General features: G+C 42.0%; 1 protein-coding gene across 2 annotated transcripts in view; it reads left to right on the forward strand.

Moving 5' to 3' along the window:
* Positions 1-26,602, forward strand: part of stxbp5a (syntaxin binding protein 5a (tomosyn)) — a 165,014-nt gene that overhangs the window by 65,592 nt on the left and 72,820 nt on the right. For both annotated transcript variants that reach the window (XM_036985455.1, XM_036985456.1), the window contains exon 5: positions 10,074-10,208. In XM_036985455.1, coding sequence (XP_036841350.1) covers positions 10,074-10,208 — 135 coding nt within the window. The remainder of the gene's footprint in view (positions 1-10,073; positions 10,209-26,602) is intronic.

Below are 26,602 nucleotides of genomic sequence, written 5' to 3' on the forward strand. Positions count from 1 at the left end.
AGAGATCCTCACTGAACTTCTGGAGAGAGTTTGCTGCACTGAAAGTAAAGGGGCTGAATAATTTTGCACGCCCAATTTTTCAGTTTTTGATTTGTTAAAAAAGTTTGAAATATCCAATAAATGTCGTTCCACTTCATGATTGTGTCCCACTTGTTGTTGATTCTTCACAAAAAAATACAGTTTTATATCTTTATGTTTGAAGCATGAAATGTGGCAAAAGGTCGCAAAGTTCAAGGGGGCCGAATACTTTCGCAAGGCACTGTATGTCTCCAACTTTAGTGATTTTTGCAATTCGGTCCAGTCAATGCCAGCAGAGAACTGAAAGGAAAGGTGGCCAAAGGAGGAATTGGCTTTGGGGATGACCAGTGAAATGTACCTGCTGGAGCACGTGCTACGGGTGGGTGTTGCTATGGTGACCAGTGAGCTGAGATAAGGTGGAGCTTTACCTAGCAAAGACTTATAGATGACCTGGAGCTAGTGTGTTTGGTGACGAATATCTAGCCAACGAGAGCATACAAGTCGCAGTGGTGGGTAGTATATGGGGCTTTGGTACAAAATGGATGGCACTGTGATAGACTGCACCCAATTTGCTGAGCAGAGTGTTGGAGGCTATTTTGTAAACGACATCGCCGAAGTCAAGGATCGATAGGATAGTCAGTTTTACGAGGGTATGTTTGGCAGCATGAGTGAAGGAGGCTTTGTTGAAAAATTAGAAGCTGATTCTAGATTTAACTTTGGATTGGAGATGCTTAATGTGAGTCTGGAAGGAGAGTTTACAGTCTTGCCAGTCACCTAGGTATTTGTAGTCCACATATTCTCAGTCAGAACCATCCAGAGTAGTGATGCTAGTTGCGGGCAGCGATCGGTTGAAGAGCATGCATTTCGTTTTACTAGCATTTAAGAGCAGTTGGAGCCCACGGAAGGAGGGTTTGTTTGCCGATGTATACAGAATGGTGTCGTCTGCATAGAGGTGGATCAAAGAATCACCCGCAGCAAGAGCAACATCATTGATATATACAGAGAAAAGAGTCGGCCCGAGAATTGAGCCCTGTGGCACCCCTGCCAGAGGCCCGGACAACAGGCCCTCTAAATGGACTCACTGAACTCTATCTGAGAAGTAGTTAGTGTACCAGGCGAGGCAGTCATTAGAGAAACCACCACTGTTGTGTCACTTTCAGAAGTTTCTGACCACTGTAAAAATGCTTCCAACCATCAGATCTGAACATCAATAATGCATCCTTTTTAAAGTGATTTAAAGTGTAGGCTACTCATTCCAAATACGGAGACTCGAAAGTACTGTTATTTTTCACCACTATATCCCCGAGTCGGGAGTAGATCATTTGCGCACCTGCTGCCTTCCTTGGATGTGGCAGCCGATTCTTTGGCTCCCTCTCCGGAATTGGGCATGCAGTGGGGCACAGTCCTCCAGTGATGGAGGAGACCCAAGCACACTCGTGCTCACCCAGTGGGAAGCCACAACCTATCCACAGCCAAAGCCACGGGAGACGAGGCGCCACTCAAGAGGTGTTCCATTGGAGAGTTTTCTGAGTATACCGCACAACATAGCCAACGATGGGGTTTGAGAAACTGACCACTGAGACAGATGGGTCGATTGGGTCTTGTTCGATGTGAGACAGGCCAATTTGAATTGGAGGCAGGGTGAAAAGAGGCACCACTGACCCAAGGTGGATCACATACGCCAATCGGTCAGGATGAGTGAAACTGATAGGACAGACAGAGAGGGACCAAGGGGATGAATGGTCTAATGCAAGGAGTAAGAACCAGGAATGGGAGCACCACAGCCAGTCCCCATTATCTACTTGCACCATCAGTAGGTTCTTGCCTTTTTATGGAGTTTTTCCTAGCCAACAAGCCTCAACATCTGCATTGCTTGCTCTCTGGAGTTTTAGGCTCGGTTTCTTTGTGACAGTGCTGATGTAGAAAGGGCTCTATAAATACATTTGATTGATTGACTAGCGCCAGGTAAAAGAACCAGAACCTCCCCAGGTGGCAGAGACAGACCCAGAGGTCGCCAGAGCAATCAATGGTCACCTGCCGAGAATGAGCAACCAGACGCGGGAGAATGAATATGTATAAATTGCACTCCGAACCACTTAAAAAGATACATATTGCAACAGGATAAGATAAGATAAGTCTAAAAAGGTCATTATAGAAGGTTATTAATGGTCTCTGTCCCCTGGAATGACATCTATTTCCTCTGGAGTGAAACCATCTGTTTCAAAATGGGAAAGCTGTTTTGACTTTGGCTGTGTTATCTATTAGAAATCACTCTGTAATTTCCTGGTTGCAAAACTTCTACACCTTTCGCTCAATTTCATTTATGTGAGAATCATTGTACCATCTAAATCAGTGTGAAATATATTGTCAAAAACTAAATATATTGTTTTTACAGCTGTTTGAAGCTGGTGGACCAAAGCCGAACGTCTCTGCCATATTATGGGGAGGGGGAGATTTGTTTTGAATGCCGCCTAGTGCTGTTGCAATTCACCTAGTTTTCACATACGGGAGAAATTCTGAGAAATTCTAGGTGTAGCACCTTTAAAGCTGGAATCATCCTTGAGAAGTGTCTTCTAGATATGATAGGCACTTGCGAGATGTAAAAGCACTTAGACAAACTCATGTGCAATTATGTTCCTTACTTTTCCTTTCCAATCAACCCTGAGGATGTCGCTAAGTGTGTGCCAGGGGAACTCTCGATTAGTTATCTTTTGCCTTGCAAAAGTATTCATCCCCCATGGCATTTTTCCTATTTTGTTGCATTACAACCTGTAATTTAAATGGATTTTTATTTGGATTTCAGGTAATAGACATACATAAAATTGTCCACATTGGTGAAGTGGACTATTCAAAAAAATAAAAGTGGAAGTGGACTATTCAAAAAAAAAAAATTTTAATGTAAAATTGGTGCGTGCATATGTATTCACCTCCTTTGCTATGAAGCCCCTAAATAGGATCTGGTGCAACCAATTACTTTCAGAAGTCACATAATTAGTTAAATAAAGTCCACCTGTGTGCAATCTAAGTGTCACATGATCTGTCACATGATCTCAGTATATATATCCACCTGTTCTGAAAGTCCCAAGGGTCTGCAACACCACTAAGCAAGGGGCACCAACAGGGCAGGGACAAAGTTGTGGAGAAGTACAGATCAGGGTTGGGTTCTTAAAATATATCAGAAACTTTGAACAGCCGACGGAGCACCATTAAATCCATTCTTAAAAAATTGAAAGAATATGGCACCACAACAACCTGCCAAGAGAGGGCCGCCCACCAAAACTCATGGACCAGGCAAGGGGGGCATTAATCAGAGGCAACAAAGAGACCAAAGATAACCCCGAAGGAGCTGCAAAGCTCCACAGCGGAGATTGTAGTATCTGTCCATAGGACCACTTTAAGCCGTACACTCCACAGAGCTTGGCTTTATGAAAGGGTGGCCAGAAAAAAAGGCATAACTTCAAGAAAAAAAATAAGGAAACACGTTTGGTGTTCGCCAAAACATATGGAAGAAGGTATTCTGGTCAGATGAGACTAAAATGTAGCTTTTTGACCATTAAGGAAAACTCTATGTCTGGCCAAACCCAACACTTTTCATCACCCTGAGAACAACACCCCCACAGTGAAGCATGGTGGTGGCAGCATCATGCTGTGGATATGTTTTTCATCAGCAGGGACTGTGAAACCGGTCAGAATTTAAGAAATTATGGATGGCACTAAATACAGGAAAATTCTGGAGTGAAACCTGTTTTAGCAACACTTGAGTGGTTTAAGGGGAAACATTGAAATGTCTTGGAATGGCCTAGTCAAAGCCCAGACCTCAATCCAATTGAGAATCTGTGGTATGACTTAAAGATTGCTGTACACCAGCCGAACCTGGCAGGTATCCTAGTAAGGCGGCAGGTGGCTAGAGCGTTAGTGGCTAGAGCGTTGGACTAGTAACCGAAAGGTTGCAAGATCAAATCCTTGAGCTGAAAAAGTCCAAATTAGTAATTCTGCCCCTGAACAAGGCAGTTAACCCAATGTTCCTAGGCCGTAAATGAAAATAAGAATTTGTTCTTAACTGACTTGCCTAGTTAAATAAAGGAATAGAAACAACAACAAAAAACATCCAACTTGAAGGAGCTGGAGCAGTTGTGCCTTGAAGAATGGGCAACAATCCCAGTGGTTAGATGTGCCAAGCTTATAGACACATACCCCAAGAGACTTGCAGTTGTAATTGCTGCAAAAGGTGGCTCTACAAAGTATTGACTTTGGGGGGGTGAATAGTTATGCACGCTCAAGTTGTCTGTGTTTTTGTCTTATTTCTTGTTTGTTTCACAGCATCTTCTAAGTGGTAGGCATGTTGTGTAAATCAAATGATACAAACCCACCAAAATGTATTTTAATTCCAGGTTGTAAGGCAACAAAATAGGAAAAATGCCACGGGGGTGAATACTTTCGCAAGCCACTGTACACACACACACACATACAATATGCTATGTATGCAAAAACACACACACACACACACACACACACACACACACACACACACACACACACACACAGTCACATCTGATAGTGCAGATAGGTCTATGGCACAACACCTGAAATCAATTGCCTCCCACCTAATGGCTATGTGATAACGCCACTAGCTGTCATGACTAGATATGCATGTGTGCGTCTGTTGTGTGTGTGTGTGAACAAGTGTGTATGCATGAATGAGCGATTGGGTTTTGGTATGTAAGTATATTGGTGTGCGAAAGTGTTCTCATGCTTTGTGATTGTGTGTTTGTGTATGTGGGTGTGTGTATGTGTATGTGTATGTGTATGTGATGCATGTCGAGCAGCCCGACGCCTCTCCTCAACCCCATGAATATATTCATGGTACTGCAGAGCAGTGGAGCGGAGACAAGCACCAGCTCTACTCAGGTGTGTGTGTGTGTATGCTTGTGTGTGTGTGTGTGTGTGTGTGTGTGTGTGTGTGTGTGTGTGTGTGTGTGTGTGTGTGTGTGTGTGTGTGTGTGTGTGTGTGTGTGTGTGTGTACAGTCTGACAGTATGCATTGCTTCTCACTACTGCCTTTCAGCCAGAAAGATACTGAGAGACAGACCGAGAGGGAGAGGGAGAAAAACACATGGAGGAGTGGGATTGGGTTTGTGGTGCAAGTGAAAAAGGGAATCCATAAGATGGACACAGGAAGAGAGAGAGAGAAAGGGAGAGGGGAAGATTGGAGAGGAGGAAAAGGAGAGGGAGAGCTGTGTGTACAGCTGTGTGCATGTGTGAGAGGTGTTTGTGTGGGTGTGATGTGTGTATCCAGTACTACAGAACCAGATGATGATGTGTTCTTGAGTTGTGTGTCATATGTCATTGGGGACTAGTCAGGGAAAGGCAGGGATGAGCAGAGCCTATGGGACATGATTGCTTTAGGGGCTCTTATGCCAACTGAAAAGAACTCGGACAGAAAGAGAGAGAGAGAACTGAAATGTACATCTGAGTTTTCAGATGTACATTTTTCACGTTTATTTGAAGGAAAAAAAATGGGGAAAAAACATGTAACTTCAAGAAGAACACTTTTTGTTTTCTGACATTTCTCACCACTCAGAGACACATAGTTTCCCAACATTTCACATGATATTCTAAATTTCACATCTGCTTTCATAACCGGTGGGATTAGAACCTGGGTCTCCCATGGGAGCAGCCAATGTCTTAAACATTAGACAAGAGGAATGACACTGAGTTTCTCTTTTTTTACCTTCATTTAATTAGGCAAGTCAGTTTAAGAACAAATTCTTATTTACAATGACGGCCTACCCCGGCCAAACCACAACGACGCTGGGGAAATTGTGAGCTATGGGACTCCAAATGGGACTCCGAATCATGGCCAGTTGTGATAAGGCCTGGAATTGAGCCAGGGTCTGTAGTGAGAGATGCAGTGCCTTAAACCGCTGTGCCACTCGGGAGCCCCAACTACATTTATTATACATTTCTCTCAATCTCAGTATATTGACGGTTCAATTCAAAATTAGGGATGTCAAACATTTAAACATTTTATCCAATGAATCGCAGGACTTGCTGTGATTAATCACGATGAATCACAATTAATTACGATTAATCACAAATTCCAAATTTGCTCAAATTTAGCTGTTTTTTAAGAATTTTATATAAAAACCATTACAATAATATTGACGTCTGATTTTGTCCAAGGTAACAGTTAGTAAAATCTGGTAAATTGATTAAGCACACTTTCTTTAACCTCAATGTCATTTTTTTTTTTGCTGTATAGATTATGTAAAAGTATGTGTTTACATTCATTCCAATAGCAAACACATTCACACATTTTAAAATACATTAAAACTTTTAGGCCTGTGTATCAAAAGTAACAAAAACCAATAGACCGCGCAATAACAGAAGCCATTAGCTAGCTAAGGCAAAATGCAAGGCTAGCTATCGCCTATCACTGAGATAGCTAGCGGTTAACAATTAGCTTGCAACCATTAGATACAAATGTCATACAAAGTAACCTTTTAAAATGTATGACGAAGAGAGGAGCATGCCTGCAGCAGGAACACTCCCGAATGCCTCTCCCTAGTGGTAGTGCTAAGTACACATGTATATCAATGCAACACCATGGAGGACTACAATAATAATGGAGTGAATGGCTCAGAAATAAGATTTTAAAATGTTTTACTCACTTCAATTATAGTAGTCAGGTAAGCTAAGTAACCTTTTTTTACAGAATGGCATTAATGAATTTGCAATTCCACATGTGGAAACATTGCTATTACAACATCTTTACCCCACCTTTTTACGTGAGGAATATAACACCATTTCACCCCAACGTGAATATGCAATTTCACATGTGAAAGTGAGATTTTCACATGTGGAGTTTTCCCACATGTGAAACTGCAAATGTTTTTTCATGTGTTGTTTTTCATGTTATTCTCATGTTACTCTCCTCACATGTTAACATAAACTCTAAATGTAATACATTTGAAAATATGGCTCTACATGTGAAATTTAAGGTCAACATTAGGGGTGAGAGAGAGAAAGAGGGAGAGATAGGACATGGATGATGATGAATGATCTAGGGATGGTGTGATGCGTCATGCCCATGATTCTCATGTTAAAGCTCTGAAATGGCTGCAGTGTGCATTTTTGAAGGGCATTTTTGGATCAGATTTGGGCTTGAATCCTCTACCTTCACCATGAGATACGCACCCGTCAGCTTACCCCACAATGATGCTATTCTTCTTCCTCCCATCATTCTTTCTCTCCTCTTTCCTTACCCTCCTTCCCTTGTCTCCTGAGTGGCGTAGTGGTCTAAGGCACTGCATCTCAGTGCTAGAGGCATCACTACAGACCCTGGTTCGATCCTGGGCTGTATCACAACCAGCCGTGATCGGAAGTTGGCCCAGAATTGGCCCAGCATCGTCCAGGTTAGGGGAGGGTTTGGCCGGGGTATGCCGTCATTATAAAATAAGAATTTGTTCTAAACTGACTTGCCTAGTTAAATAAAGGTTAAGTAAAAAATTAATTGTGTGGTTCTGATCAGAAGTGCTTGGTTCAGGTATATTAGTCCTGATTGGATGACCGGTTTGACCTACTTTAGTCCTGTTTTATTAATGTACCATTAGGAGGTCTTAAGAATGGCTTTTTATAAAGACAGTGCTGATTCCAGGTCAAAATAACTAGTGGGGTTAGATGACCATTGGGTCATAGGTCAAATCAAACAAATTGTATGTCATATCCGTCGAATACAATGGGTGTAGACTTAACCATGAAATGCTTGCTTAGGACCCCTTCTAAACTATACAGAGCTATACGGCAGCGTAGCCTAGTGGTTAGAGCGTTGGACTAGTAACCGGAAGGTTGCGAGTTCAAACCCCCGAGCTGACAAGGTACAAATCTGTCGTTCTGCCCCTGAACAGGCAGTTAACCCACTGTTCCCAGGCCGTCATTGAAAATAAGAATTTGTTCTTAACTGACTTGCCTGGTTAAATAAAGGTAAAATAAAAATAAAATAAAAAAATACAGGGAGTATCAGTACCAGATCAGTGTGCAGGGGTATGAGGTATTTGAAGTAGATATGTACATGAAGGCAGGATAAAGTGACTAGGCATCCGGATAGATAATAATAAGGTATTTGAGGTAGATATGTACATGAAGGCAGGATAAAGTGACTAGGCATCCGGATAGATAATAATAAGGTATTTGAGGTAGATATGTACATGAAGGCAAGGTAAAGTGACTAGGCATCAGGATAGATAATAATTAGAGTAAAATAAAGAACAGAGTAGCAGCAGCATATGATGAGTGCAAAAGTGTGTATGTGTGTTTGTGTTGTGTTGGTATCAAATCAAATTGTATTGGTCACATACACAGGTTTAGCATTTGTTATTGCGGGTGTAGCGAAATGCTTGTTCTTCTAGTTCCGACAGTGCAGTAATATCTAACAATTTCACAACAAATACCTAATACACACAAATCTAAGTAAAGGAATGGAATTAAGAATATATAAATATATGGATGAGCAATGTCAGAGCGGCATAGACTAAGATATAGTATAGAGTACAGTATATACATATGAGATGAGTAATGCAAGATATGCAAACATTATTAAAGTGACGAATGTTCCATTTATTAAAGTGGCTAATGATTTCAAGTCTTTGTATTGTAGGCAGCAGCCTCACTGTGCTAGTGATGGTTATTTAACAGTCTGATGGCCTTGAGAAATAAGCTGTTTTTCAGTTTCTCAGTCCCAGCTTTGATGCACCTGTACTGACCTTGCCTTCGGGATGATAGCGGGATGAACAGGTGGTGGCTCGGGTGGTTGTTGTCCTTGATGCTCTTTTTGGCCTTCCTATGACATCGGGTGCTGTAAGGGTCCTGGAGGGCGGGCAGTTTGCCCCAGGTGATGCTTTGTGCAGACCGCACCACCCTCTGGAGAGCCCTGTGATTGTGGGAGGTGCCGTTGTCATACCAGGTGGTGATACAGCCCGACAGGATGCTCTTAATTGTGCATCTGTAAAAGTTTGTGAGGTTTTAGGTGACAAGCCACATTTCTTCAGCCTCCTGAGGTTGAAGAGGCGATGTTGCGCCTTCTTCACCACACTGTCTGTGTGGCTGTCTGTGTGGGGTTCAGACCCAGGGCCTCAAGCTTAATGATGATCTTGGAGGGTAATATGGTGTTGAATGCTGAGCTATAGTCAATAAACAGCATTCTTACATTGGTTTTCCTCTGGTCCAGATGGGATAAAGCAGTGTGCAGTGTGATGGCGATTGCATTGTCTGTGGACCTATTTGGGTGGTAAGCAAATCGAAGTGGGTCTAGGGTGACAGGTAAGGTGGAGGTATGTGTGTTTGTGTTGTCGGTATGCGTGTGTGTGTTATGTATGCATGTGCGTATGCAGTGAATGTGCATGGGTTTTGTGTGAGAGTGTCAGTGCAGTGTGTGTAAATATGTATATGGTAGTGTCTAATCTTGTGATTGTGCATAGAGTCCGTGCAAGATAGAACATTAATGAACTATTTAGCAGTCATGAGTATTTAGGAGTCCTATTAGGAGTCCTATGGCTTGGGGGTAGAGGCTGCCTCAGGTAGAGACTGATGTAGGTTTCAAAAGCTTTTGACCGTTCATTAAACTTCACATAGAGAGATGGATGAATGGATTAATTGATGGTTGAAGGACAAGTAGAATTATTGGACACATTGATGAAAGAATGAAGATGACACAGATGGATAAATGGAGAGCATGGAAGGAAGGGTAACGTGTTCTGGTTCAGTCCTCTTCTCTCGTATCAGTCCGGTAATTAGGTGCCGAATAGAGTTTTAAACACCTCCACCGTCACCTTGGTCTCAGCTCAGCATTATTAGCTCACTGTAGAAAACAAAGAAGATTCTTAAACTGCACAGTTTCTGTGTTTTAAATGCAATAGGATATCATCAGCAAAACACTTCTGTCTTTCTCTTTTCCTCTCTCTTTGTCTAATGATACCACTTTTACTACCTCTCTGTGTCTCTATTTCTCTGTGTCTCTTAACTCCTACATAAACTTTCTCATTTCTCTCCATCCTCCAGGATCACGTTCGTCCACCTGCCCTTCCAAAGTAAATGGCTGTACATCGGCACAGAGAAAGGAAACATCCACATCGTCAACGTGGAGTCCTTCACACTCTCAGGCTACGTCATCATGTGGAACAAAGCCATCGAACTGTGAGTGTCAACACCAGCCTCTTCTCCTCGTCACACTGTCACAACGGCTTGTGGTGGAATGGACATAGCTATCAAATAGCCTCTTAGTCACCTCTAGGCTTCATCCACACCTGGTGGCTTCAGTAACCGCAGGTGTGAAGGAGGAAGGATGTGAATCACTATCTGACTCTTATTTAGTAGGCCTCTTCAGCATGGGGTTAAAGTATTTGTAAGATACTGTGCTATTTCACTGGGTATTTGTCAAATCAAATCAAATGTATTTATCAGCTGATGTCACAAAGTGCTGTACAGAAACCCAGCCTAAATCCCCAAACAGCAAGCAATGCAGGTGTAGAAGCACGGTGGCTAGGAAAAACTCCCGAGAAAGGCCAGAACCCAGGAAGAAACCTAGAGAGGAACCAGGCTATGAGGGGTGGCCAGTCCTCTTCTGGCTGTGCCGGGTGGAGATTATAACAGAACATGGCAAAGATGTTCAAATGTTCATAGATGACCAGCAGGGTCAACTATTTGTGTTGCTGTTGACATCCTCCATTTTGATTCTGCTCTAGAGCTCTTGCATAATTCAATCTTGAGTTTTGTAGCATTTTCCCAATCCTATCTCTTCCTGTCTCATAGTGAGGGGTTGAACAGATGTCTGTTAAGATCAGTGTTGGGCATGTACAGATGTCCTGTCTCGACAGTGCTGAGAGGAAAGGGAGGAGTAGAGGGGGAAAGGAGATGAGAGGGAGAGAAAAAGACAGAAGGGGAAGAGAGGACAGGGATGAGAGGAGAGGAGGGGAATTGATAGAGGAGGGGTGGGGGGTTAGGAGAGAAGGAGAGGTGAGGGGATAGACGAGAGGAAGGAAAGAGTGGGTAGAGAAAGGGAAGGTTTTTTGGGGTAGACAAGTAGAGGAAAAAGAGAGGTGGAGGAGAGGAACGGGTGACAGTATGGGTCTCTGAGGAGTAGTGCCTGACAGTCCTGGAGCTGCCATGGTATTTCCTGACTAAAGGGACACGTCAACACACTCTTATATATGCTCTACTGAACACAGTGTGTCCTCCTCTCCCCTCTTTATCCTATCCCCTGCTTCTCTCACTTTCACTCTGTTTCCAAATCTAAACTCAACATCTCAAACACCTTAACCCATAAACACTTAACCCATACACGCACAAACATGTGTTTGTGTGTTTGTGTGGCCGTGTGTGTGTCTCTGTGCGACTCTTGTGTGCAGGGCCTTTCAGAAAGTGTTCATACCCCTTGACTTTTTCCACATTTTGTTGTGTTACAAGGTGGGATAAAAATGTATTTCTTTGTACTTTTTTGTCAACAATCTACACAAAATACTTTGTAATGTCAAAGTGGAAGGAAAAAAATATATAAAAAATTAAACATGAATTTCATTACATTTGAGAATCACGATTCCAGCTGTGAGTCTTTCTGGGTAAGTCTGTAAGAGCTTTGCACAACTGGATTGTACAATATTTGAGCATTATTCTTTTTAAAATTCTTCAAGCTCTGTCAAGTTGGTTGTTGATCATTGCTAGACAGGCATTTTCAAGTCTTGCCGTAGATTTCTAAGCCAATTTACGTTTTAAACTATAACTAGGCCACTTAGGAGCATTCAATGTTGTCTTGGAAAGCAACTCCAGTGTATATTTAGCCTTGTGTTTTAGGTTATTGTCCTGCTGAAAGGTGAATTTGTCTCCTAGTGTCTGTTGGAAAGTAGACTGATATGGCACCGCCTGGTATGGAAACTGCACGGCATCTGACCGCAAGGCGCTACAGAGGGTAGTGCGTACGGCCCAGTACATCATCGGGGCCAAGCTTTCTGACATCCAGGACCTATATACTAAGCGGTGTCAGAGGAAGGCCCAAAACATTGTCAAAGACTCCAGTCACCCAAGTCATAGACCGTTCTCTCTGCTACCGCATGGCAAGCGGAACGGAAGCGCCAAGTCTAGGACCAAAAGGCTCCTTAACAGCTTCTACCCCAAGCCATAAGAATGTAACTATTAATCAAATGGCCACCCGGATTATTTACATTGACCCCCCCCCCCCCCCCCTACACTGCTGCTACACGCTGTTTATTATCTATACATAGTCACTTTACAAATGACCTCGACTAACCTGTAACCCCGCACATTGACATCGGTACCGGTACCCCCTTTATATAGCCTTGTTATTGTTATGTAATTTTTTTGTGTTCATTTTTTATTTTATTTAAAGTTTTTATTTTTTATTTTACTTCAGGTTATTTAGTTAATATTTTCTTTTATCTATTTCTTGAACTGCATTGTTGGTTAAGGGGTTGTAAGTAAGCATTTGACGGTGAGGTCTCTACACCTGTTGTATTTGGCGCATGTGACAAATACAATTAGTTTTCCTCAAAGATTTTTTCTGTGCTTAGCTCTATTCCATTTAGTTCCTTGCCAATGACAAGCATACCCATAACATGATGCAGCCACCACCATGATTGAAAATATTGTCTTGACTGTCCACAAAAATCGAAATAGGTCAGATCCGGTTTGCAATGATTAACTTCAATCAGACACCCTCTCACCTTAGAGGGGGGGAAGGAAATAACTAGGGGAGGGTTTAAGAACTCACGACCTGTTGTAAATCAATACTGCAACAATATTTCTAACATAGAACGTGGGGAATGTTCAAATTTAATTTAGTTGGTTATTTTGTGAAGTCATTAACAACGTCATAAAGGAAAACTGTAAGTTTCCATACAATGTGTTGTGCATGTAATATGAACAATGATTAAAGTGTTTTTGTTAAGAGAGAGATGTGATTTGAGAAGCTATAAGACATTAAATACATATATAACTTTGCACAGTGAGTAGTCACCGCCCTGAGTGAGGTCAGAGAGCATGCAGTTAACCTGTTGGAACCGCCCTTTTTGAGCAAATTGTATAAATGATGGGTTAAGAAAAAAACACATCAGACCAGAAAGATGTGAAGCTGCAGCTGCACGTTTAAAGTGGTTTGAACTTTGAATCTCGACACGAGGTGGAGACGATACACTCCCCTAGCCTATCTTCAAAGAAGCCTCTTCAAGAGTGAATGGAAGGAAAGTCAACTCTGTAGTTCTGTTCCGGACTACACGACAAGTCACCGGATATCGGACAACTGCAGAGAAGGACATCAGTAGAAGACTTGTCGGAACCATTTTGGACAATCAGTCTTACAAGCGAAAAGGCCCAACTTCCTTTCCAAGGCTACCCTATTCACCGATAGAGATCCCCGTCGATCCCCATGTTGTTGTCATTCCGCTAGGGACCTGTTTTCAGCGTATTTCAGCGTTTTCAGCGTACTACACGACAAGTCACCGGATATCGGACAACTGCAGAGAAGGACATCAGTAGAAGACTTGTCGGAACCATTTTGGACAATCAGTCTTACAAGCGAAAAGGCCCAACTTCCTTTCCAAGGCTACCCTATTCACCGATAGAGATCCCCATGTTGTTGTCATTCCGCTAGGGACCTGTTTTCAGCGTATTAAGGCTTCAGTCAATAACCGGTGCAAAGTGTGTATGTTTATCCTGTGTTCCCATTTAATTAGATCATAAATAAATAATTAAACCAATTTGTGTAGTACTGAATCATTAAGTATGGCTTGGGTTTTTGTAGATGAAGGAGGTTACGACTGTTCAGAATGAGGATATGATACGAGGTTATGATTAATACGTTGACTGTTTATAGAGGTGATAGGACCTTTTAAAGTTTAATTCAGGAGATGGTAACTCTTTCAAGAACCGCTCTTATGGTGCCCCGGATCCTAATGTGTTAATTGTTGCATGATTCATTAAACCGGGTAACAATTAAACATAGTTAATTACATAAATAAATGTCTTCAGATTCATGTCAAAGTCAAGTCACGACACAATTTGAAAAGTCATACTCAGTGGTGCGTTGTGTTGGATTTGCTCCAAACATAAGACTTTGTATTCAAGATATAATGTAAAGTTAATTTAATTTCCATTCATTTCAATTGAATGCCTTATTGCAATCAGGATGCGTGTTTGGAATATTTTTTATTCTGTACAGACTTCCTTCTTTTCACTCTGTCGTTTAGGTTAGTGTTGTGGCGTAACTACATTGTTGTTGACCCATCCTCAGTTTTCTCCTTTCACAGTTGTTAAACTCTTTAACTGTTTTGAAGTCACCATTTGCTTCATGGTGAAATCCCTAAGCGGTTTCCTTCCTTTTCGGCAACAAGTTGGGAAGGACGCCTGTCTTTGTAGTGACTAGGTGTATTGATACGCAATCAAAAGTGTGATTAATAACTTCACCATGCTCAAAGGGTTATTCAGTGTCTGCTTTTTATCATTTTTACCCATCTACCAATAGGTTCCCTTCTTTGAGAGCTATTGGAAAACCTCCCTAGTCTTTGTGATTGAATCTGTATTTGAAATTCACTGCTCGACTGAGGGACTTTACAGATAACTATGTGTGGGGTACAGGGATGAGGTAGTCATTCGAAAATTATGTTAAACACTATTATTGTACACAGAGTGAGTCCATGCAACTTATTATGTGACTCGTTAATCAGAATTGGACTACTTATTTAGGTGTGGTATAACAAAGGGTTTGAATACTTATTGACTTCTAAAAACATAATTACACTTTGACATTATGGGGTATTGTGTGTAGTAGTGTCGCGCGGGTCTAGGGGATGTTACGGTGACCATATTACCGTAACACCGGCAGTAAAGAGTCATGACCGCAGTCAAATTCCACTTGACTTAATCACTCTGACATCAATGTATTCAGCCCAAGGGCACAGCGGCCACTGTCCGCTAAAGGCAATGACATTTTTTATATGGCATTACAGCCAAGCATTACTGCCAGGCATGACGGCCACAGTAGGCGGATGCCGCCAGGAAACTTGGGCATTATTAAGTGCTTGTCAAATTGTGAATGAGAAACTGATGAAGTGTGTGCAGCCTGTGCACGAAACAAAGCAGAGCTCATGCCTTTCATGTGACTTTATTCCAATCATTATTGGAGTTGCGTCATGCAGTCTTAGAATCTAATACAAATCAAAACATATAGCCCCAACGTTTGTATCACATAAATAACTCTAAATTAAGCATACAGGACGACCTGTTTCTTTGTTAACAGCTCAACACAGAATAGCTGCGTGCACGCACACCCTCAGAAATCGTTTGAAATCATTCTTTCTATTTTATTCAACTATGTTCAATTACAGTGCCTTGCGAAAGTATTCGTCCCCCTTGAACTTTGCGACCTTTTGCCACATTTCAGGCTTCAAACATAAAGATATAAAACTGTATTTTTTTGTGAAGAATCAACAACAAATGGGACACAATAATGAAGTGGAACGACATTTATTGGATATTTCAAACTTGTTTAACAAATCAAAAACTGAAAAATTGGGCGTGCAAAATTATTCAGCCCCCTTAAGTTAATACTTTGTAGCGCCACCTTTTGCTGCGATTACAGCTGTAAGTCGCTTGGGGTATGTCTCTATCAGTTTTGCACATCGAGAGACTGACATTTTTTCCCATTCCTCCTTGCAAAACAGCTCGAGCTCAGTGAGGTTGGATGGAGAGCATTTGTGAACAGCAGTTTTCAGTTCTTTCCACAGAAATCAATTGGATTCAGGTCTGGACTTTGACTTGGCCATTCTAACACCTGGATATGTTTATTTTTGAACCATTCCATTGTAGATTTTGCTTTATGTTTTGGATCATTGTCTTGTTGGAAGACAAATCTCCGTCCCAGTCTCAGGTCTTTTGCAGACTCCATCAGGTTTTCTTCCAGAATGGTCCTGTATTTGGCTCCATCCATCTTCCCATCAATTTTAACCATCTTCCCTGTCCCTGCTGAAGAAAAGCAGGCCCAAACCATGATGCTGCCACCACCATGTTTGACAGTGGGGATGGTGTGTTCAGGGTGATGAGCTGTGTTGCTTTTACACCAAACATAACGTTTTGCATTGTTGCCAAAAAGTTCAATTTTGGTTTCATCTGACCAGAGCACCTTCTTCCACATGTTTGGTGTGTCTCCCAGGTGGCTTGTGGCAAACTTTAAACGACACTTTTTATGGATATCTTTAAGAAATGGCTTTCTTCTTGCCACTCTTCCATAAAGGCCAGATTTGTGCAATATACAACTGATTGTTGTCCTATGGACAGAGTCTCCCACCTCAGCTGTAGATCTCTGCAGTTCATCCAGAGTGATCATGGGCCTCTTGGCTGCATCTCTGATCAGTCTTCTCCTTGTATGAGCTGAAAGTTTAGAGGGACGGCCAGGTCTTGGTAGATTTGCAGTGGTCTGATACTCCTTCCATTTCAATATTATCGCTTGCACAGTGCTCCGTGGGATGTTTAAAGCTTGGGAAATCTTTTTGTATCCAAATCCGGCTTTAAACTTCTTCACAACAGTATCTCGGACCTGCCTGGTGTGTTCCTTGTTCTTCATGATGCTCTCTGCGCTTTTAACGGACCTCTGAGACTATCACAGTGCAGGTGCATTTTTACGGAGACTTGATTACACACAGGTGGATTGTATTTATCATCATTAGTCATTTAGGTCAACATTGGATCATTCAGAGATCCTCACTGAACTTCTGGAGAGAGTTTGCTGCACTGAAAGTAAAGGGGCTGAATAATTTTGCACGCCCAATTTTTCAGTTTTTGATTTGTTAAAAAAGTATGAAATATCCAATAAATGTCGTTCCACTTCATGATTGTGTCCCACTTGTTGTTGATTCTTCACAAAAAAATACAGTTTTATATCTTTATGTTTGAAGCCTGAAATGTGGCAAAAGGTCGTAAAGTGCAAGGGGGCCGAATACTTTCGCAAGGCACTGTATATTCTTCATACTATAAAATAATATCAAATAATGCCACGGAATTCTAAGCAAATCTTGACTGCTAAATGAACTAATGTAGCCCACAGCCATTTGGCATATCATGGAAAATCCAGATCAGGGCATAACATAAGGAAAACTCAGAGTATGCTATTCTGTTCTTCTGAAATAGACCACATTTTCTTCATATCATATTTCTTTAGACCTGTCTAACATAAATAATGGATTTATTGTGATAGTCTACACCATCTTAAATCGAATTTATCAGACTTTTTAAAATGTAGAGTAGATGTTCTAAAGGTCTGGATCAGTGGAATGTAGGTGTGGAGATGCTAAATGTGTTTGTGTTCATGAACGGTCAATTACCTTGAGACCAGCAGTTATTTGCTTGACAATCACTAGCTGACTAAATTTAATCACCGCCGCAGCCCAGCCCTCAGCTATTTGTTCACCCGCCCGCAATTGCTAATAACCATCAGCCACTGCCCGACTACATGTGATAAAGTGATTTACATATGGGCCTGACTTAGATATGTTTCTGCATATAATTTCTGACATTTTGGTAGGCTATTTGTTAATCAACTTGTCTATAATTAGATACATGCAGCTTCTCTTCTGTCATTGTATGTTACCCTACAAGACTAAATAAACTCTTTCTCACCAGAATAATGTCATAAATCAATAGAATGCGGAGCAAAGATGTTAAGGGACCGGGGAGAAAATGCAATCAGTTTGTCTTGGATGCATATTTTATGTGGTTGAAATACTATCAGCTTTTATTATGCTGATAAAGACAGCACCTTTTACAGACCAGTGGTTGTCCATGCCATTTACGATGAGGGAGGATGATCATTTTTTAGTGCTATTATTTCTATTAAAGCATATTGTATTACTGTCATTGATATTCGATTCACCCAGCTCAATGTAAAATCAATAGGTTTAGGCTACTACATGATACTCAAATTTGACCTGTACCCATCATGTGTTTGCTACAACCTAGCCTACAGTATGAATGAAAGTTTACAACATAGGTGCACAGGTTGAGAGATTTTTGATTAATGAAGGTGGCAGACATTGACGCATTCAATACCGCCTTGCACACTCTTGCCTGCATCTAGCTGATCTAGGGTGTAATCATTAGTCCACCAGTTCCAAATGTGAGTTTTTATTGGACAATTTCAGGTATATTTATCTCTGTTTCGTTCTGTTCGCTTCCGTTTAAGAAACGTTTTTCAACAGAATCAGTGGAATGAATGCACCCCTGATCACATGTAAACACAGTTGACTTACATAGCAGCCACAAAAAACAGCATGGTCACTTTGCTCGTTGTATATATAATTCCTTCTCGCAACTATCTACGCGCTCTCCTCCTCTCACCTTTTCTCTTCGCTTGAAGACTTCAGTGCACAACATAGCAGCTGTCTGACAGCAGCAGCTGACCAAAAAAAACTTTACATGCCTAACCTTCATATCATGACCGTTAGTTAACGTCATGGTCAACATAGCTACTACACCTGACGCGTTAGTAAACTCGCTACAATCATGCAATACAGTGTACAGTCAGAAAGCAGTTTAGCAGTTACCCCGGCAGGCCCGGGGGCAATACATTTATAAAACCAAACGCTTACCTTGACTTAGAAGAGTTCCATTGTTGGATAGCCATCTATCTAACATAGCATCCCTCTCTGTTTAAGCCGGTTGTTTGAGTAGGCTAAACTAGCTAGCTGCATTTGCTAGCTAAGTGCAAGTGAAAGTAAAACAAACAATGCAAACCAAATATAGTTAGCTCTCTCTCTCTTGCTTCTCAATATTTTGGAATAAATACATTTGTTTAAAACTGTTCAACTATTATCTTTCTCTCTCTTTGAGTCAACTACTCACTACATTTTATGCACTGCAGTGCTAGCTAGCTGTATCTTATGCTTTCAGAGTCATTCTCTGATCATTTGATTGGGTGGACAACATGTCAGTTCATGCTGTAAGAGCTCTAATAAGTTGGAGCACGTCCTCCTGAAGTTGTCATAATTACTGTGTAAGTCTATGGAAGAGGGTGAAAACCATGAGCCTCCTAGGTTTTGTTTTGAAGTCAATATACCCAGAGGAGGACAGTAGCTAGCTGGCCTCTGGCTACACCATGGTGCTACCCTACAGAGTGCATCTGAGGCTACTGTAAACCTTGAATGCAAAACAATGTATTTTTATCAATTATTTGGTGACATGTTAATGTATTTAGTATAGTTTTATCTAAAAAGGATAACTTTTTTAATGTTTCACTATTTGTATGAAATTCACTGAGGATGATGGTCCTCCTCTTCTTCTGAGGAGGAGCCTCCACTGCTAAAGACAGTTTCTAACTGAGCATTCACATTCTCTCAAGATGCTGAAATAAATAAATCATATTTCTCCACTCCTGTTCCAGAGTCCAAATTTTGCTTACATTTAGTATACATTTAATGCAAAAAATGCTTAATTCGGCAGGAGTTAATATTAAGGCTATGTGTGAGATGTTATAGACCCATCGTCAGTGTCCACATTTCAGTTTCCATTTAACCCATCTGAACAGTAGGCTACAGTTCCCTTGATGTTCCAAATCTAAATCAAATCAAATGTATTTGTCACATACAGTGGGGAGAACAAGTATTTGATAGACTGCCGATTTGGCAGGTTTTCCTACTTACAAAGCATGTAGAGGTCTGTAATTTTTATCATAGATACACTTCAACTGTGAGAGACGGAATCTAAAACATAATCCAGAAAATCACGTATGATTTTTAAGTAATTCATTTGCATTTAATTGCATGACATAAGTATTTGATCACCTACCAACCAGTAAGAATTCTGTCTCTCACAGACTTTTTTGGTTTTTCTTTATGAAGCTCTCCTGTTCGCCACTCATTACCTGTATTAACGGCACCTGTTTGAACTCGTTACCTGTATAAAAGACACCTGTCCACACACTCAATCAAACAGACTCCAACCTCTCCACAATGGCCAAGACCAGAGAGCTGTGTAAGGACATCAGGGATACAAGTGTAGACCTGCACAAGGCTGAGATGGGCTACAGGACAATAGGCAAGCAGCTTGGTGAGAAGGCAACAACTGTTGGCACAATTATTAGAAAATTGAAAAAGTTCAAGATGATGGTCAATCAGCCTCGGTCTGGGGCTCCATGCAATATCTCACCTCGTGGGGCATCAATGATCATGAGGAAGGTGAGGGATCAGCCCAGAACAACACGGCAAGACCTGGTCAATGACCTGAAGAGAGTTGGGACCACAGTCTCAAAGAAAACCTTTAGTAACACACTACGCCGTCATGGATTAAAATCCTGCAGCTCACGCAAGGTCCCCCTGCTCAAGCCAGCGCATGTCCAGGCCCGTCTGAAGTTTGCCAATGACCATCTGGAGGATCCAGAGGAGGAATGGGAGAAGGTCATGTGGTCTGATGAGACAAAAATAGAGCTTTTTGGTCTAAACTCCACTCGCCGTGTTTGGAGGAAGAAGAAGGATGAGTACAACCCCAAGAACACCATCCCAACCGTGAAGCATGGAGGTGGAAACATCATTCTTTGGGGATGCTTTTCTGCAAAGGGGACAGGACGATTGCACTGTATTGAGGGGAGGATGGATGGGGCCATGTATCGCGAGATCTTGGCCAACAACCTCCTTCCCTCAGTAAGAGCATTGAAGATGGGTCGTGGCTGGGTCTTCCAGCATGACAACAACCCGAAACACACAGCCAGGGCAACTAAGGAGTGGCTCCGTAAGAAGCATCTCAAGGTCCTGGAGTGGCCTAGCCAGTCTCCAGACCTGAACCGAATAGAAAATCTTTGGAGGGAGCTGAAAGTCCGTATTGCCCAGCGACAGCCCCGAAACCTGAAGGATCTGGAGATGGTCTGTATGGAGGAGTGGGCCAAAATCCTGCAGTGTGTGCAAACCTGGTCAAGAACTACAGGAAACGTATGATCTCTGTAATTGCAAAAAAAAGGGGTCTGTACCAAATATTAAGTTCTGCTTTTCTGATGTATCAAATACTTATGTCATGCAATAAAATGCAAATGAATTACTTAAAAATCATACAATGTGATTCTGTCTCTCACAGTTGAAGTGTACCTATGATAAAAATTACAGCCCTCTACATGCTTTGTAAGTAGAAAAAACGGCCAAATCGGCAGTGTATCAAATACTTGTTCTCCCACTGTATATGTAACAGTTCTGCTTCTGTCCCTCTCCTTGCCCCTACTTGGGCTCAAACCAGGGACCCTCTCCACACATCGACAACACCCTTGAAGCACCATTACCCATCGCTCCACAAAAGCCGCGGCCCTTGCAGAGCAAGGGAAACAACCATGTCAAGGTCTCAGAGCCAGTGACGTCACCGATTGAAAGACTATTAGCGTGCAATGCACTAACTAGCTAGCCATTTTACACCGGTTACACTCACCCTCCTTTTTGACCTCCTCTTTTTCCGCAGCAACCAGTGATCCGGATCAACAGCATCAATGTCACAGTGTTCCTTCCGTCCCTCTCCTCGCACTGAACCAGGGACCTTCTGCACACATCAACAACTGCCTCCCTCGAAGCATTGTTACCTATCACTCCACAAAAGCCGCGGCCCTTGCAGAGCAAGGGAAACAACTACTTCAAGGTCTCAGAGTGAGTGACGTCACAGATTGAAACGCTATTAGTGTGCACCCAGCCAACTATCTAGCCATAACACCGGTTACACATACACATGTTTAGCAGATGTTATTGAGGGTTGTAGCGAAATGCTTGTGTTTCTAGCTCCAATAGTACAGTAACATCTAACAATTAACAACAATACACGCAATACTCACAACTTAAAAGTAAAATAATGGAATATATAAATATTAGAATGAGCAATGTCATACTGGCATAGACTAAAATACAGTAGAATATAATACAGTATACACATATGAGATGAGTAAAACAAAAATATGTAGACATTAGAATAGTGGCTAGTGTTCCATTATTAAAGTGACCAGTGATTTCATGTCTATAGGGCAGCAGCATCTAAGGTGCAGGGTTACGTAACCGGGTGGAAGCTGCCTTGTGATGGCTTTTTAACAGTCTGATGGCCTTGAGATAGAAGCTGTTTTTCAGTTTCTCGGTGCACCTGTACTGACCTCACCTTCTGAATGATAGCGTACCAGGCAGCGATACAGCCCGACAGGAGGCACTCAATTGTGCATCTGTAAAAGTTTGTGAGGGTTTTAGGTGCCAAGCCAAATTTCTTCAGCCTCCTTGAAGAAGCACTGTTGCGCCTCCTTCACACACTAGCTGTGTGGGTGGACCATTTCAGATCGTCAGTGATGTGTATGCCGAGGAACTTGAAGCTTTCCATCTGCTCCACTGCGGTCCCATCGTTGTGGATAGGGGCGTGCTCCCTCTGCTGTTTCCTGAAGTCCACGATCAGCTCCTTTGTTTTGTCGACATTGAGTGAGAGATTATTTTAAATGGGTCTAGAGTGTAAGGTAGAGGGGATATGATCCTTCAATAGCCTCTTCAAAGAACTTCATGATGACAGAAGTGAGTGCTACTCAGATAGTCATCTCTTTGGTAGCAAGCCGCGTCGGTGGCACTGTGTTATCCTCAAAGTGGCCAAAGAAGGTGTTTAGCTTGTCTGGAAGCAAGACGTCTGTGTCCGCGATGAGGCTGGTTTTACACCCCCACGTTTCTTCTTCCCGGAGAGTTCTTTATTCCTGTCTGTGTGATATACTGAGAACTGTATGGACTGGCTGTATGGACTGGCTGTATGGACAAAGACAGTATATCCTGAGAGAGCCATGTTTCCGTGAAACAGAGTATGTTACAATCCCTGATGTCTCTCTGGAAGGAGATTCTCGTCCTGAGCTCATCTACTTTATTATCCAGAGCCTGAACATTAGCGAGTAATATACGGTGGAGCAGATGGAAGCGGTGGATGGTGTGCGCGCCTCCAGAGTCGGACTAGAAGTCCACTCCGAATACCTATTCTCCGCTGGCAGTGTTTTAGATCAGCCTCTGGAATCAGTTCAGTTGCCATGGGGGGTACGAACAATTCGGGAAATTCGCATTCCCGCTCGTAATGCTGGTGAGTTACCGCCTCTCTGATATACAAACGTTATTTCCGGCTGTATGTAATAACACAAAACATGTCCTGGGCTAATAATTTAATAAATAACACACAAAATAACAAAACACTGCAAAGTTGTTTAGGAGTTATAAGCAGAGCTGCCCTATCTGTCAGCGCTATCTTGGGACATGTGACACAGGCCTGTTTTAAGTCCGTGTTTTGTGACTGTCGAATTTGTATAGTGCCTCACAATCATCACACATAACACTGCTATCATCCTAATTTACCACTTCACCAAATGTTTTCCAAAAATTACATTTCTGGCCCTCGCTTCTCTTTATTATCAACTCTCCATTTCGCATCTTTTCTCTGATTGAATTAAACTCCGACATTGCCCTTTTTGCATCCTGTGGATTTGATGTAAACTTTTTCTGCCTGCTCCCAAAAGCATTTGGCGATTGACGTGTAGGTCATCTCTTTATTCAACCTGCCTGCCACTCACCCGATATTTAATGACCCTAAATCCGTCCACCCCGCGGATATAACCGTGGGTGTAATTGAATCAATTTCAACACAACTAAATGTGGAAAAAGTCAAGGGGTGTGAATACTTTCTGAAGGCACTGTATGCGTGTGTGCGTGTGGCCCATATTCAGTTCTGATGACAACAGAACATCTGCACATAAAGGCTTTTATGATAAGGGGATATCTTAGAGTGTTTCAGGTGGCACTTTCTCTCTCCCTCTCTCTCCCCCTCTCTTTCTCTCTCGTCTTATTCTGGGCTGCTGGAATGAAGGTTAGATACCTTGACTTCCTTTGTCTTCTCCTATTATCCTCTTTTGATGCTGTCATCAGAGAGGGACAGTGGAGTGGGCGGTTGAAGGGAACAATGAAGATGGCGCTCTTCATATTACACCACCTCAGTATTGCACTGCATAGAGAGAAATACACAAGATCAGAGCACTGAACATTACAGAGTGGAACTGAACACTGTCAAGCAGATTACTAGGAAATACTGCAGCACTCAATACTACAGCAGAACACTACAGTTCAGTTCTGTTCTAGTTTAGTACACCAACAACTTCTAGGTAACAGTAAGTTGTGTTCAAGATTAGACTAGGCATAGTGAAGAACAGTACAACCAATTTACCAGATCAAATAGTATGTGACATACAGTAGTGGGGATAGTGGGGACATTACAAAGCCAGTCATCACCATCCCTGTAGTAATCACATTAAACCAGTCATCATAGCCCAGCTCAGTTTCCCAGATCAGAATCAGGTGTGGGTGAGGATAGTACAATTTGCCTATTAGCTATCCTCCCTCTCTCACTATCTCTGTGTGGAGAGTATAGCAACAATGGCTAGCTAGGTTCTGTTCTGTGCTTCAGTGTATGGTAAACATCCCCAGGCCAGGCCCCTGCTATTTAAAGACTCCATTTAGTAACCACACCTCTGGCTCTGGACCTAGCCTGGAACTACACTGTATGTGTGACTTACTCCCCTCCTCTTGTACTGTCATCCACAAGGGGGAGGAGGCCAGGTCATGTGTGAATGAGAACATGCAATGGAAAAGGTGTGTGTTATGAGTCATGGTCAGGGATGTGGTCCGTGTGTACAAGGGAAAACTATAACAGGAGTAAAGGACAGCCTAAGGCCCACTATGACACACAGTTCATGTTAACACCAGAGGGTGTTCTCTCTCCCTCTTTTTTTATCTCTCCCTCCCTTCCCTTCCTGTCTTTTGCTAACTCTCTGTGTGTGTGTGCCTCACAGGAAGTTGGTGGCACCTTAATTGGGTAGGATGGGCTCGTGGGAATGGCTGGAGTGGAATGAGTGGAACGGTATCAAATACATGTTTCCCATGTGTTTGAAGTCATTCCATTGACTCTGTTCCAGCGATTATAATGAGCCATCCTCCCCTCAGCAGCCTCCACTGGTGTGTGTGTATATGAAAATGCATAATTCAGTCAAGACTTACCAATTTCCCTGCATCCTGAGTGTAAGTGTGAGAGAGCCCCATGCAGTCAGGGTTTTCCGCTAGAGGGTAGCATTCGGAATTTTGGATGAAAAGCATGCCCAAATTAAATGGCCTGCTACTCGGGCCCAGAAGATATGATGTGCATATAACTGGTAGATTTGGATGGAAAACACTCTAAAGTTTCCAAAACTGTTAAAATAGTGTTTCTGAGTATAACATTGTTGGCAGGCGAAAACCTGAGAAGTAATTTTCTTTTCAATGCCATTACAGTATCCATAGACGTAGGACTCAATTTGCAGTTCCTATGCCTTCCACTAGATGTCAACAGTCTTTTGAAATTGTTTCAGGCTTGTATTCTTATAAATGAGGGAGTAAGACCAGTCTGAATGAGTGGACCCTGACGTGTCACAGAGCTTTTTCATGCGCGATCCCGAGAGAGTGCATTTCTTGTTTACCTTTTATATTGACAACGTTATCGTCCGGTTGAAATATTATATATCATTTAGGCTAAAAACAACCTGAGGATTGAATATAAACATCGTTTGACATGTTTCTATGAACTTTACGGATACAATTAGGATTTTTTTGTCTGCCTGTTTTGACTGCGTTTGAGCCTGTGGATTATTGAAGAAAACGTGTGTTTTTGATTTAAAGAGACTTTATCGAACAAAAGGAACATTTATTGAGTGAATGATTGTCTTCTGAGTGCAACCATATGAAGATCATCAAAGGTAAGGGATTCATTTTATCTCTATTTCTGAGTTTTGTAACGCTTCTGCTTGGCTGGTTACTGTTTGTAATAATTTGTCAACTGGGCTATGTTCTCAAATAATCGTAAGGTATGCTTTCGCCGTAAAGCATTTTTTAAATCTGATACCGTGGTTGGATACACAAGAAGTTCATCTTTTAACCTATGTAAAATATGTTTTGTTTTCTGAATTTTTATAATTAGTATTTCTGTATTTGAATTTGGCGCTCTGCAATCTCACTGGATGTTGGCCAGTTGGGACACTAGCATCCCACATACCCTAGAGAGGCTAATCAGCCAATCCTCTAAGGGACCTAGACGATAGCAAAGATGACCCACTAGTCCTCACACTCCACTCCACTCATTCTTTATATCCATTCCCCCTCTCTGACAAAATCTCTCTCTGACTCCTCTTTTTTGTTAGCTCATTGTGATAACTACACCTACAATATACCACTTCCCCAAATACACCTAGTGTTAATAGGTAGTCAAAACATATTGTGTTGGCATGTTGCCATCATTGATGGTGGTATGTTGCTAGGGGTGTTAATACCATGTTACCATAGGTCAGGGTGACTGTGTTTTCGCTGTTTCAGTGTTGGATGCTTGTGTGTGTGTGCGTGTGTGCGTGTGTGTGTGTGTGTTTTATGTCTACAATGTAGAAAATAGTAAAAATAAAGAAAAACCCTTGAATAAGTAGGTTTGTCCAAACGTTTGACTGATAGTCAGACTGCCTGCGCATTATACCCACATCTATCTCACAAGCC

Source organism: Oncorhynchus mykiss, chromosome 8, assembly GCF_013265735.2.
Source record: "Oncorhynchus mykiss isolate Arlee chromosome 8, USDA_OmykA_1.1, whole genome shotgun sequence".
Lineage (NCBI taxonomy): Eukaryota > Metazoa > Chordata > Actinopteri > Salmoniformes > Salmonidae > Oncorhynchus > Oncorhynchus mykiss.